General features: G+C 41.0%; 2 protein-coding genes across 3 annotated transcripts in view; one reads left to right on the top strand and one right to left on the bottom strand.

The window, feature by feature from the left end:
• LOC137125463 (NACHT, LRR and PYD domains-containing protein 12-like) overlaps positions 1 to 14,662 on the bottom strand; it is a 382,261-nt gene that overhangs the window by 300,854 nt on the left and 66,745 nt on the right. The window lies entirely within an intron of this gene.
• The window catches only part of LOC137125468 (NACHT, LRR and PYD domains-containing protein 3-like), a 28,368-nt gene continuing 16,209 nt past the window's right edge, over positions 2,504 to 14,662 (top strand). The window contains exons 1-4 of the mRNA XM_067500970.1: positions 2,504 to 2,807; positions 10,326 to 10,447; positions 11,332 to 11,451; positions 11,645 to 11,767. Of these exons, the coding sequence (XP_067357071.1) occupies positions 10,392 to 10,447; positions 11,332 to 11,451; positions 11,645 to 11,767 (299 nt within the window). The 5' untranslated portion in view covers positions 2,504 to 2,807; positions 10,326 to 10,391. The remainder of the gene's footprint in view (positions 2,808 to 10,325; positions 10,448 to 11,331; positions 11,452 to 11,644; positions 11,768 to 14,662) is intronic.

Here is a 14,662-nt window from a genome sequence, read left to right on the forward strand (position 1 = left end):
GAAACATCCAGTCTTGGAGTCTGGAGTGCTCTGGTAATACTTATATTGTTTAACAAAATAACAAAAGAACATTGATCCCTCCTCCTCCTCGTCCTCAGTCCCTAACAGAGTAGCAGTGTATGTGGACTGTCCTGCTGGGACTCTGTCCTTCTACAGAGTCTCCTCTGAGGAACTGATCCACCTCCACACCTTCAACACCACATTCACTGAACCTCTGTATCCTGGGTTCTTCAGTGTCTCTATCAAAATAAGCGCAGAACAAGCGAAGGATTAGGAAGTCAAATGAGTTTGTGCGCTACGAGGAGAGGAGGGACAGGTGGACAGACAGGACCGCGGGGACCTATGGGGCAGGTGCTGGAGTATCTGAGGAGGAGAGAGATAGTGAGCAATGGCATAAACTCAATATAGACTAGAACGAGAGTGAGATTCTTACTGTAGGTGGGTGGCGAGTGATGTCCCTCTAGAGAAGTCAGAGCACAGGTGAGGGATGGAGGAGAACTGGACAAAGGGCGGCTGAGAGACCAGGGGAAAAAAAGAACAGCAACAGAGCCAAAAAAACAAAATACAACAAAAATACAAAGTAGCAACTAAACAAAGTACCAACAAAAGGTGTCAGAGAAAACGAACCAGAAGTGAGTCTGTTGGGGCGACTTACTCCCTGTAATCGATTACGTAAATACGTAATATGCATCAAGCAGGGCTCCAAGCTAACGGTGTCCCGTCGCCTGGGGAGAGTAAAAATTGCACCTGGGACACAAACAATCGGGATGGGGGACAATTTGGGGACAATAAAGAAAATGAGGTCACAGTGCGGACATTTAGTTGTTAAAAGTGAACTAGAGCACGAGGAAATAAATCTTTGTGTTCTGACGTCACTGTTCTTCTCTCTGAGTCTGACAGGGGACGAGCTCAGACAAGTGTCCCTGTCTGCAGCAGAGACCGCGGTTAAACCTGCTGATTTTTTTTTTGCGTTTCATTTCTGGTATTTCCGGTACAAGTACTACGAAGGGTCAGAAATGACGCGTAAAGACTCAGGGGATTGTTGCATACTGAAAAATTACGAGATTTTCATATTTCACGTAGTTCATAAAATGTATTATTTGACACATAGTTCAAATATGACAAATATGTTTGAACAAAATGCATAATATCAGTAAAATATTATAGTATGTGAAATGGAGTATTTCCTTTGCTGATTAACACATCTCAGTATTTGAAATAGAAATAAAAGTATAAAGGGGAAAACTTGGTTAAAAGTTGTAATGTATTCATATTCATATTGAACAAACATTGTTCTACCGACATGTTTAAATTAAAATATAATGACAGGTAAACAATAACACAACATTTTATCGTGTTTTCCTTCTGATAAAGAACTTTCTGTTTAAGTTTACCTGAAACATTAAATGGATTCCTGCTTAAATTACAGAGAACTGTCACCATAGCAGTTTTAAAGCCATTTTAATGTACAGTTTTTGAATAAAGTAAAGTCCGCCCAGCATTTTAACTAACAATACACGATTTTTATTTTATTTATCTTAGTCATATTTTAACGATGTGACCGCAGTTTAGAAACAACGGCTCATTTTACCACAGGGAGCAGACACATCAGGTAAAGTCAAAGTTACTGCTTAACTTGACCGGACAACATCAGTCATCATTCGGGTTCCGGCGTAAAAACGCTCCGCAAATTAGCGATCTACAAGAAGAAATGAGGCAAACACATGTTAAACGATCAGAAATTCAAAGAAAAGCGCTGTGCTGGCAGTTTCCCATCCACCGTTATGTGTTCACCACAACAAGCTCGTTGGTTAATAACTAACTGCTATGAACACGTTAGTTCACATCCACCTAAAGCTGGAAGTCATAAAAAGATGGATGTACCACAGGTTCTGATGGACCCTGAGACAGTCACAGACAGGACCCTGTATCACCTGTAGCTGTGAGCAGAAAGTCCCCATCAGCAGACAGAGGACGGGGATCAGTCATAGGGACTGATTTCATGTCCATTCTTCTTACACTTCACACAGTTTCCATTTGATTAAGGAGACATCACTCAGTCTATGTGAGGACTTTGCTGTTGTAGACATGTTGAATAATTCCCCCTCAGTTGTACATTTATTGGGCTCAGATTAAGTCAGTCTAATCCAACAATCCTGCAGTAAATCCTCCTTCATGATGTACTTAATTAGGTGGACATAATAATAGAAACAGCTTCATGACACGCAGTTGCTGGCTATTTAATCATCCTAATATGGTTGGCTGGAAGTGGGCGGAGCAAGAGCGAGCGAGACTGCTGTCATCCGGAAGACGAGAAGTGTTTAGTCCAATCCTGTGGCCCATCGCTCGGACACGCCCACCCACACACCAAACACCCAGGAGCAGAAGATGTCAATTAAAATTTACCAGCAACACTAATGCTAATGCTAATAACCCCCGGGTATAATACATTTAATAATTTCATTCACAAAATGATAGAAAACAATTAAACGTTGATCGAGTTTGTCAGAATCTACAGTGATGGGTTCAAATGTCTCCTTCTGTCTAACTAATTTGAATTTACACTAATATTAAAGAGATTTGCACATCCACTTGAAAACTGAAGTGATTAACCAATTTACTAAATATCTGATGTTAACTTCTTCACTGAATAAATGTACTTAGTTACCTCCCAGCAGTGGAATAATTCGGACATAGTCTTTTCCTCCTCCCCACAAACACACGCCCAGTTTGTTCGTGTCAATGTTTAGTTTCACTTTTACCGAAGTGACGCAGAGTGTTTTCTTCATCCAAACGTCCGTCTGAAGGTAAAAAAACGGACTTTACTGTTTCACTCGTGAACATTAGTCGTTGTTGGTTTAGTTACAGTAGAAACTGTAGAAATCTGCTGTTGAATTGTTCACGTTTACAGACTCACAGCTTCAACTGTGAACTGCGAGCGAAGCAGACAAACAACCGCGATGTTGGGTTAATATCAGTAAAAGTAGAACGTAGTAAAAGTGGGAAAAGTCAGTAAAATCAGCAGAAGTGGAGTCAGATGATGGTCAGTGGGTGAAGACAGAGTCATTAGTTAATTATGTATTTCTAAATGTAAATAAGTTATATATTCGGAAAGTTGAGGACACTGCGTCACGGACATGGCCGCAGGACTTCTCTTCTCTGTGGTTTAGTTATTACTGCTACCGAGAGGCTTTATTCAAATAGTTCATGTTTCTTTAAAGCTTTACGCAAAATAAAGTTTTAATAACCTATGTGTCTGTTAATTGATTTAGAAGCTTTCTGTGGTTTTTAGACACATTCATCAGCTGTTGTAACTTCCGCTGTGGGAAGTAACTAAGTAGGTTTAATCCAATAAATTGGGCCACGTTAGTTCACATTTGATGTTACTTTACTTGGATATTCCCGTGTTCTGCTACTTTAAACTTTAACTCCAGTACATTTCAGGGGGAAATATTTTACTTTTTATTTACGTGTTTACATTTACTTTTCAGATTAAGATAAGAAGAAGCAATTAATGCACATAATACACAGGAGCTGGTTTAATTTTCATAAATACATTTTTCATTTACATTAAATCGTTTGGGAAATGCTTTTATCTGCTTGACAAAGCAGATAAATGTAAAGTCTTGTAAGCCATGTGACCTTTTTTATAAAGTGATGACATTTCTGTGATTGTTGCAGTGAAAACAAAAAGCAGTGTTTTATGGACGTGATATCCTGTCAGTATTCACTGCTGCTTTGTTGCTGAACTTTATCTTTAGACAAAGCTGCAGATTTGTTCCTCAGTTTATAAATGTAACTGTTGTGGTACAAATAAAACCTGCAGTGACTTTCAAAAGCCCTTAATAAAGCGTGATAGTAGAAAATACTCAGGTCTCTAAATTACTATTTATATACAGTCCTACTGCACTTCACTGTGAATACAGCCCACCCCCAATACCCCTTGGCCACATGTGTGTTACTGTGCGTCATTGTTCTGTGTCGGAACATCAAAGAGTAAAATCCCACGTGCTGTGTTCAAGGGTTTTTTTAACATTTTAAGATTGGAATTACAGGCATCACTGTAGGTAACATTGCGCACTGATTTTTACCGAGACCTGGCTCTCAGACAAAGTCCCAGAGGACGCCATTCAGCTACAGACTCACTCTGTTCACCGAGTGAGTCTGTAGCTGAACGGTCGCGTCCGGTAAGGCTAAAGGGGGAGGTGGGTGTGTGTTTGTCAACAACTCGTGGTGTGGAGACATACAGACGGTGGATGAACACTGTTCGCCAGATGTGGAGTTTCTACTGCTGAAGTGCCTCCTTATTATCTACCGAGGGAATTTACTGCTGTGTTTTTGGCCGCTGTTTACATCCCCCCGCGAGCTAACTCCACGGCAGCACTCAGCAAACTCCATGATGTCATCAGCGCGTTAGAAACGGCTCATCCTGACGCTGTTTTTATTGCTGCTGGCGACTTCAACCAGTGTAGTTTACGGACTGTATTCCCCAAATACCAGCAGCATGTGGACATTCCCACCCGTGATAAGAACACTCTGGACCATGTTTACAGCAACATCAATGGAGCTGTGTGAAGTCCCAGCTTGCTTTAAACGCTCCACCATTTTTCCGGCCCCAAAGAAACCCAAAATCACTGGATTTAGTGACTACAGACCCGTGGCTCTGACGTCTGTGGTCATGAAGTCATTTGAAAGACTGGTTTTGGCTTATCTGAAGGACATCACTGGACCCTTACTGGACCCCTTGCAGTTTGCTTACCGAACAAACCGGTCTGTGAACGATGCAGTGAACATGGGACTGCATTATGTTCTACAGCATCTGGACAGACCAGGGACTTATGTGAGGATCCTGTTTGTGGACTTCAGCTCTGCTTTTAACACCATTATCCCATCACTTCTCCAGCTCAAACTTACTCAGCTCTCCGTGCCCTCCTCTGTCTGTCAGTGGATCACCAGCTTCCTGACAGACAGACAGCAGCTAGTGAGGCTGGGTAAACTCTCATCCAGTACTCGCACCATCAGCACCGGTGCCCCTCAGGGCTGTGTTCTCTCCCCACTGCTCTTCTCCCTGTACACCAACGAATGCACCTCTAAACACCCCTCTGTCAAGCTCCTGAAGTTTGCGGACGACACCACACTGATAGGCCTCATCCAGGACGGTGACGAGTCGGCTTACAGACTGGAGGTGGAACAGCTGGCCGTCTGGTGCGGCCTTAACAACCTGGAGCTCAACACGCTCAAGACAATGGAGATGATCGTAGACTTCAGGAGAACCCCTCCTGCTCTCCCCCCACTCACCATCATGGACAGCACTGTGACTGCAGTGGAGTCATTCAGATTTCTGGGCACCACAATCTCCCAGGACCTGAAGTGGGACATACACATTGACTCCATTGTGAAAAAGGCCCAGCAGAGGTTGTACTTTCTTCGCCATCTGAAGAAGTTCAACCTCCCACAGGAGCTGCTGAAACAGTTTTACTCTGTAATCATAGAATCCATCCTCTGCACTGCTATATCTGTTTGGTTCAGCTCAGCTACCCAGTCTGATCTCAGAAGACTACGGAGAGTAGTCCGGACTGCTGAGCGAATCATTGGTATAGCCCTCCCCAGTCTCCAAGAACTGTACTTATCCAGAGTGAGGAAAAAGGCAAAGAAGATCACTCTGGACCCCTCACATCCAGCACACTCCCTGTTTGAAGTGTTGCCTTCTGGTCGACGCTACAGAGCCCTGAGTACCACAACGACCAGACACAGGAACAGTTTCTTCCCTCAGGCAATCACCCTCATGAACACTTGACCATCACAGAACACATAACACTATTGCACATAAGCTAATTAAAACTCATACTTTACTTTCATGTTGCACACATAACTACTGTATTCACATTTGTCAATTTTACATTTTGTTTAGCTTTTTGCATTTATCTTTATATTGTATATTATTCCTTTATTCTTATTATTTGTTCTTGTATTGTCACTGTCATTCTGTTGCACTGTGAAGCTTTGTCATCAAAACTAATTCCTAGTATGTGTAAACATGCCTGGCAATAAAGTTCTTTCTGATTCTGATTCTGATTCAACATACGTGGTGCATACAGGGCTGCACCCCACCCCCACTTTGGACACTCAGACCACATCTCTTTGTTCCTGTACCCTGCTTACAGACAAAGACTGAAACAAACACACCCTGGCACCAAACAGGTTAAACTCTAGACCCCAGAGACTGAGACCACCTTGCAGGACTGTTTTGCTCTGACAGACTGGGATGTGTTTAAAGCTGCAGCCACTCTGGAGGACTCTTCCATCAGTGTACAGGATTATGCTGAGCATGTGACTGGGTACATCAGCACTTGTGTTGATAACATCGTGCTACTATCGACCACCTGCAGTATGCCTACCGGCCCAACAGGTCCACCTCGGATGCCATTGCTGCTGCCATCCACTACTCCCTCTCTCATCTGGAAAATAAGGACTCATACCTTAGGATACTTTTCATAGACTACAGCTCCGCCTTCAACACGGTCATCACCCACAAACTCACCCACAAACTGTCCACACTTGGTCTGCACCCCACCCTCTGTGAATGGCTCCTAGACTTCCTGACTGGCAGACCTCAGTCTGTCAGGATTGGTAACAGGACTTCAGCCAGACTCATCACAAACATTGGCACTCCGCAGGGTTGTGTACTCAGCCCCATCCTCTACATCCTGTTCACCTATGACTGTGTCGCCTCCCACAAGGACAACATCATCCTGAAGTTCGCGGACGACACCGCAGTGATTGGCGGTGACGAGGCAGCCTACAGGAGGGAGGTGGCCAGTCTGGTGTCATGGTGCAGAGACAACAACCTCACCCTCAACACGGACAAGACGAAGGAGATGATAATGGACATAAGAAAGGAGAGGAGAACGCATCAGCCACTGTTCATCCGGGAGCTTGAAGTGGACAGGGTGAGCAGCTTTAAATACCTGGGTGTCCACATCAGTGAGGACCTCACTTGGACACCTCACGTCACACAGCTGGTCAAGAAGGCCCAACAGCGGCTGTATTTTCTGAGGAGGCTGAGGAAGTTTGGCATGTCGCCCAAGATCCTCAGCAACTTCTACAGCTGCGTCATTGAGAGTGTCCTGACCAACTGCATCACTGTGTGGTACAGCAGCACTACTGTCATGGACCAAACGCCTGCAGAGAGTGAAGACTGTGCAGAAGATCACCAGGACTCCACTGCCCTCTCTGCAGAGCATCTACCACCGCAGAGTCCACAGGAGAGCTGCTTCCACCCTCAAAGACCCCTCTCACCCCCAGCACGGACTGTTCACACTTCTACCCTCAGGACGGAGGTACAGAAGTGTGAAATGCAGAACCTCGAGACTGAAGAACTCTTTCTTCCCCTCTGCCATCAGACTCCTAAACAGCTGACAGGAGTTTGCAACCATGAACATAACATAACATAACATAACTGTTACACGGACACAACTGATACATGGACACAACTGCTCACGAATCACACAAATTGTTTTTGAATTGCACTACCTCACCTTATTGCTCTTATTTGTTTGCTCTTATTTTATTACTTTTTTATTTTATTTGTGTTTTATTTTATTTCTATTTTTTGTAAATTCTCATCTTACTTACTGTGTGACATTCAGAGTGGAGGGCAAAGTCAGAATTTCATTGTACAGGGAAACATGCGTTCTATCTGTGCATATGACAATAAACACTTTGAATCTTTGAATCTTTGAATTGAATCTAGGAGGGTAGGAGTGTAACAAGAAAGAACAAAACAAAGCTGTTCCCTTCATGTTCTCCAAAAGTCTGGATTCCAAATTTGCATTTAATTATATAATCACCACTGTTGAACAAAATCACAATAATGGCAGCATAAAACCAACCTGAATTCAAATCAAAAGTTTCATCATTTATTTTGCTCATTCACTTGTGATATCAATGATTTGGCAGCAGATGTCGCCATATTTAACTCAAATGCTTCGAAACACTAAACCATTTTCAACACAATGTCCTAATATTGATTCAGAGCTTCAGAAAGCTTCAGTTTCTCCACCAATAGTGTTGACTAGTGCTATTTACAAGATATACAGAGAATACAGCAGCTATAGCACTAGGCCCAACAATTCAATAATTTATGTATCAATAATCCACAAAAAATGCACAAAAATGTTCAAGAGGGTTTGGAGGCCGAGGACCTAGTACATGTGCTGCTGCCAGAGAAGCCAGTCCAGCTGGTGAGAACTTTTCAAACCCACTGAGCTACCAGGCCGCCGGTGTCCTTTAACAGGAGCTGCCCTCCTCCTGTGTCACCAGACCAGCTGGAAAACAGCTGAAAAACATGTTTTCTCATAAATCCACAATGTAACTGTATTTGTCTCGTCTTTGACTTTTAATACATTACACGTTAAAATGTGTCGTTATAGTAGTTTAACAGAAGATCAACATTTAACGTTAACAATCTGTCTTGTAATGAATCAAATAAAAGTGAGATTTGTAATATAACAAAGTTATACAGGCTATAGATTAAACATAAGCTGCAGATAAACCAGCAGATAGAAGCAAACGTAGAACATCTGACTGGGACCCAGAATGGTTAAAGAACCTCAAACACAGCCCATGTTGACCTCACAGGTTTCAAACAAAGTTTTAAAGAATTTAGTCACCAAAGAAAAATCTTCACTTTCATTAGGTGTAAACAGAATCAGGAACCGGGGACAAGGAGAACATTTGCGAGTCTGTATGAGAACATTAATAAATGGGTCCCATATGGGAGAATTTGTAGAGATTTATGCATCCAGAAAAAATAAGTGCAAATAAGTTATTTTTCATGATGAGAAAATAAGCAGTTTGTTTCAATATGCTGAGGATTTCAAATTGCAGTTTGCACCAACTTCTGAGTTTCTAATAGTTTTATTTGATACATTTCATTATGTGAATTTTATCTTTTTATTAGTTTGTTTTGTTTTGTTTGTTCTTAGTTCTTCTATTATAAAGTAATTGTTTTTGCTTGACCTCCAGTGTTTTTATTTATTTATTACCTAAACCAGAATGGTAATAAGGAATTAACATTTCTAATTTTATATCGTCTATCGTAGGAGGTTTGAATCCTTCAATTTTTTTTATATATTCTTCATCTATGTGTTACAAATTAAGATGGGAAAACAGTGATATTTCATTAAAGAACAAATATATTTAGATTATAAACCTTTGATATAATCTCAAACTTATTCTAATGGCAGCATGAAACATGTCCAAGTGAAAGTAACATTAACGTTATATTTACATCCACAGCTTCTGATGTTCCGTTTTTATAAATGTAGCATGTTGACTGCATCTTCTCATAGTTTCTCTTAGCTGTTTTGTTGCTGTTTTGTATTAATACCAATGGAGTAATTAGATAATATAGCTGACAGAAACAGAACCTTAATGAATGTGAGATGTTTCCTATTAACAGTAAAGTGGGAGGTCACTTTGGGAGGGAGGGGATATCACTGTTTTAGTAACCAGGAGCCACATTGTGTTATTCTATCGTGCACTAAACAAGACATTACATTAAAACAGTCATTAAATAATGTACAGTTACTTATTAAGTCGTGTTTTCATTGAGAAATTAGGCTGTGAACAAATATTTGTTATTGAACAGTAGCTGTAGTTTATGATATGAACACTGCTATTAATAATCAGTAATAAGTAGTGAGTTCAGTTGGTTAGTTTCTCCCAGTTGTAATTATAGTTCTGTAACTAAAACCTTATTTACAGTAAATGTGTCACCAGCACACACATCATGAGGAGTTTAGCTTCCTGCCTCCATCTAGTGACTGATGGTAGAAGTGGAGAAGCTGATGGCAGCTTCCTCTGACTGCATTCAGCTGCCACTGATCTGAAGAAGAGAAGAAGGAGAAATGATGAAGAGGAGGATCGATGAAGCCAGTAGATCAGATTAGTTTTAATCCTTTCTATCAGTGCATGGACTTACACTGCATTTCCATTGGAAATAAACAGATGCTGTCGATGACCAAGGAAGATATTGTCCATAGTGTGGATGCTCTGTCTCACATCACCCATTCTGCATGACCACCACTGGCTCCCCATCCCCCACCTCATCCAATTCAAGATTTGATATGAACAAATAGTAGTAGAGAGTAGTAATGGCAGCATCCGGTAAAGACTGGCAGCAGGACCACTGTGAATGGTCTAAAGAGGGATCAGGAACTCAGTCTCAATGATTTTCTAACTTCAGTGACTAAAAATAAAAAAACTCTCTCTCTCTTTCTCTGCTGGTGTTCTCTTTGTACCCGTGTCTATGTGGTGCCCAGGTCTTCTGAACTTGACTTTGAACCCTGATGTGAGTCATCGGAGACTCACTGAAGAGTCATCAGTTCATGGATCCACTGTTGTACCGTTTATTACCACCGTTGGACACCGTTGGACCAGGAGGGTAAGTCACCTTCAATCCCTTTATAGTTTCTGCAGCAATACGAAACATTTAAGGAACAAACTCATCCTGAATAGCAGCATCAAGACTCCACTTTAAAACTATTCATAGTTCAGTAGAAAAGTGTCATCCAACATGTGATAGGACAGAAAAGACGTGACGTTGACAGTGTGGATTTCAGGCTGAAACAAGCTCTGTGTTGCTCAGCTGTGTTTGGATGTGGGATCCTTCCTGATCCAAACTGGTCATATTTAGATCTTAACTCTACAGAGTGTCAATATGTACACAGTGGTTTTTCTGCCAAATCCTTTCAGGATTCAGTTAAACATGTTCATAGTAGTTAATGATCAGTCAACAAGCTGCTGTGGTGGATGGTGGATGAGAGATCAGGGGAAAGAGCTGATGTTATTTTCAACGTGTGCTGATGAACAATTCTTGTTGTTTTTTTCTTCATGTTCTGAGCTGATGCACACACAGTAAAAATTAACTGATGTTTTTTTTTAATGGGTGGTTGGGCACAGACATCAGCCAATGCTGATGAATTAGAAATATAAATTGATTAAAACTACAGACACTTAGTCCACTGATTGTGCAGAGTTGTTGCTGAACTTTGTGTCCAATCAAGTAGTAACACAGTAGTTAACACAAAGCTCTAATGTAGGAGCTCATGTATTCAAAGCTACCTGGACTTCATTATATTTATATAAAATCAATTTTGTATTTATTTATTTATTTTAATAAAGACACAAACAAATGCTCTAAATCATTTAGAGGAAAGAAAGTTCATTTATTTGTTCTTGTTGAAAGTTTCTAGATTTTCCACCAGTTTCTTTGACTGAAGACTAAAAAATGAATTTTCCTCTCTGTTGGTCTCCTCTATTTACTAGGATCTATGGGGGACCAGACTCTGCTGGACCTGAACCAGAACCCAGCTGTGTCTCCTTTAAGAGTGACGTCTCAAATAATCGTCAAATTAATTTTAACAGACGACCCCCTGCTGCAAAGAGGTGAGCTGTTTGTGTTAATCAGTGTTTTAGTTTTAGTCCAGTTTTTATAGAGAAAATAATCTGAAATCGTTCAGTGAAGAAATGTACTTTTATTGATTTGTTCTTGTTGAAAGTTTCTAGATTTTCCACCAGTTTCTTTGACTGAAGACTAAAAAGTGAATTTTCCTCTCTGTTGGTCTCCTCTATTTACCAGGATCTGTGTGAGACCAGACTCTGCTCGTTCTCGACCTGAACCCAGCTGTGTCTCCTTTAAGAGTGATGGGTCAAATATTTGGCGAATTAATTTTAAAAGACAACAATCCTCTGATGGAAAAAGGTAAAATGTGATGTCAGTGACCTCACAAAGATAGAAACATGTCCTTGATAACAGCTGGACTGTAATCAGCTGGGACCCACTGCAGGATGTGGGTTCAGTGGAAACTGACTTTAACAGTGAGTGTGTTACTGGGTTGCTAAGTTACATGGAAGTTGTAAATCTTTCCCTTGATGCTCTCCAAAAGTCTGGATTCCAAACTTGCAATTAAGTGTATAATTTATTACTGGAACTAAGGGACAATGATACAGAAGTGAAGCACTTTTACTCTGCGTGAACCAAGGCCAAAACAGCAAACCACTGAATCTGTTCCTTGAAGAAAGTTCTGCTAATTCCTAAGATGAAACAAACTAAAATAACTGGGCTAAACCTCCCTAAGGAGAAAAACAAGAGAAAACCATGGAAAGAACATGGCAGTTCACTCCTACAGCATCATTGCCCTGTAGGAGCCTCTTTCTGTACTTGACTAGCAAGTGGAGCAGCTTCAGTGCTGTTGGGCTGATGAGGAAATAGGGAGCTGGTGTGTGAAGGGAATTGGAAGGTGGGGGTAACTGCAGGACAGGTGGGCATGGCATCGTCTACAAGTGTTACTGACAGATAGAAAAGCTGGGCAGGAATTAATGAACTGATTATCAAAGGGAATTGGTGAACAGGTGGTGATGACTTTCTTAGAAAAGTCCAGCAGCCCATTTTGGAGCACGTGATTGTTGGGGTTTTTAACTCCCTGGTATTTCTGTTAGCTCGTTTTTAAGCCTCCACTTCCCAAGACATGTTTGATACTTCATTAGGTACCTGTACAATCTATTATCAGTTTTTAAATGTAATCTGTCAGAAAGGTCAGTGTGGGTGCAGTTAGATGTATGAGAGTGGAGGGGATTGGACCTAGAGGACTGGTGGAAGGATGGTTTGAGTGCAGAGTGGATGTGTCTGTGTGGAAAATCATGTGATGTGCTGTTTGATGAATGGAGTTTTCTCCATCTAGTGGGAAGAACTGTGAGCTAATGGCTGCCACCTTGTTAGAGGACAGGCTGACAAATTCATCAGCAGTGAGAAGGTAGAAAATGGAGAATAGTTTACTGCAGAGTTCTGCTGCTTTGTGTCCAAACCAAAATAGATCTAATGTCATCAACACCAATCAGTTGTGTATTAATATGGTTCAGGTGTGTAGCAAACCATCTGCTACCTGTTACCCAACTGTTGACTTCACATTTTGACTAGAGTGTCTTTTCTTTGTCAGTCTACGAAATACGACGAAATACTTCCTAACAAGATCTGTAAGGGCAGAAAACCTTCCCTCCCTGCCTGTATAACTATCTGCAAGCCTATGTGTCCGTTCCACGCTCTTCCCCTGCCAGAGTGTCACAGACATTGGGGTAAACGGAGGCTTATGAGTCAAACTCAAGACTCTGCTCTTAGCTTTGTCAGCTAGTCCTCACTCCTTCTGACCTGGAAAAGAGGCAGATGATCATGGTCTCTTAACCTGGCACTCTCTGGAACCAAAGTACCAATGGATTCCACCTGTTGTTCTGGATTTTTTAACATATGGTTTGCTTGTGTATGATGCTGAAATATGCAACGCTTACTTACTTCTGACCATAGAACTAGAGATGAGGTCATTGAAAGTGTCTTTTGTGTCTTAAGATGGTGTGTGAATACAGTGTATTGTCTTTAGGTGGCTCTCTCCACTCATACTTACATTAGTCCCTACTATAACATATTTCAATTATTACCTCATCTAAACCAACAACCTGTCTGCTAGACCCTATTCCAACTAAGCTGCTCAAGGAAGCTTTACCCTTAATAGATACGTTCATATTAGATATCATCAATCTATCTTTAGAAACAGGCTATGTACCACAGGCCTATAAGGTAGCTGTAATTAAACCATTACTTAAAAAACCCTGTCTTGACCCAGGTGTTTTAGCCAATTACAGACCAATATCTAATCTCCCCTTTATTTCTAAAATAATTGAAAAAGTAGTCGCAAAACAATTATGTGATCACCTTCATAGGAATAATTTGTATGAAGAGTTTCAGTCAGGATTTAGAGTTCATCATAGTACAGAAACAGCACTGGTAAAAGTCACCAACGATCTTCTCATGGCCTCAGATACTGGACTCATCTCTATACTTGTTCTGTTAGATCTTAGTGCTGCATTTGATACCATTGATCATAACATTTTATTACAGAGACTGGAACATGAAATTGGAATTACAGGAACTGCACTAGGTTGGTTTAAATCTTATCTGATATATTTCAATTTGTTCATGTTAATGATGAATCCTCCATGCACACAAAGGTTAGCTATGGAGTTCCACAAGGCTCTGTGTTAGGACCAATACTTTTTACTTTATATATGTCTCCTTTAGGCAACATTATTAGAAAACACTCCATAAATTTCCACTGTTATGCTGATGATATCCAGCTATATTTATCTATGGAACCAGATGAAAATAATCAGTTAATAAAGCTTCAAGCCTACAAGACATAAAGGCCTGGATGTCCCACAATTTTTTACTTTTAAACTCAGACAAAACTGAAGTCATAGTATTTGGGCCCAAAAATATCAGAGATATGATGTCCAACCATATTGTTACCCTAGATGGCATAAGTCTGGCCTCCAGTACTACTGCAAGGAACCTTGGAGTTATTTTTGATCAGGATCTGTCCTTTAAGTCACATATAAAACAAATCTCTAGAACAGCCTTCTTCCACCTACGAAACATTGCCAAAATTAGGAGCATACTGTCTCAAAGTGATGCCGAAAAACTGGTCCATGCATTTGTTACTTCTAGGTTGGACTACTGTAATTCCCTACTTTCAGGATGCCCCAGTAACTCCCTAAAGAGCCTGCAATTAATCCAAAATGCTGCAGCAAGAGTGCTGACTGGAACTAG

This window comes from Channa argus, chromosome 4 (assembly GCF_033026475.1).
Source record: "Channa argus isolate prfri chromosome 4, Channa argus male v1.0, whole genome shotgun sequence".
Taxonomy (NCBI): Eukaryota; Metazoa; Chordata; class Actinopteri; order Anabantiformes; family Channidae; genus Channa; species Channa argus.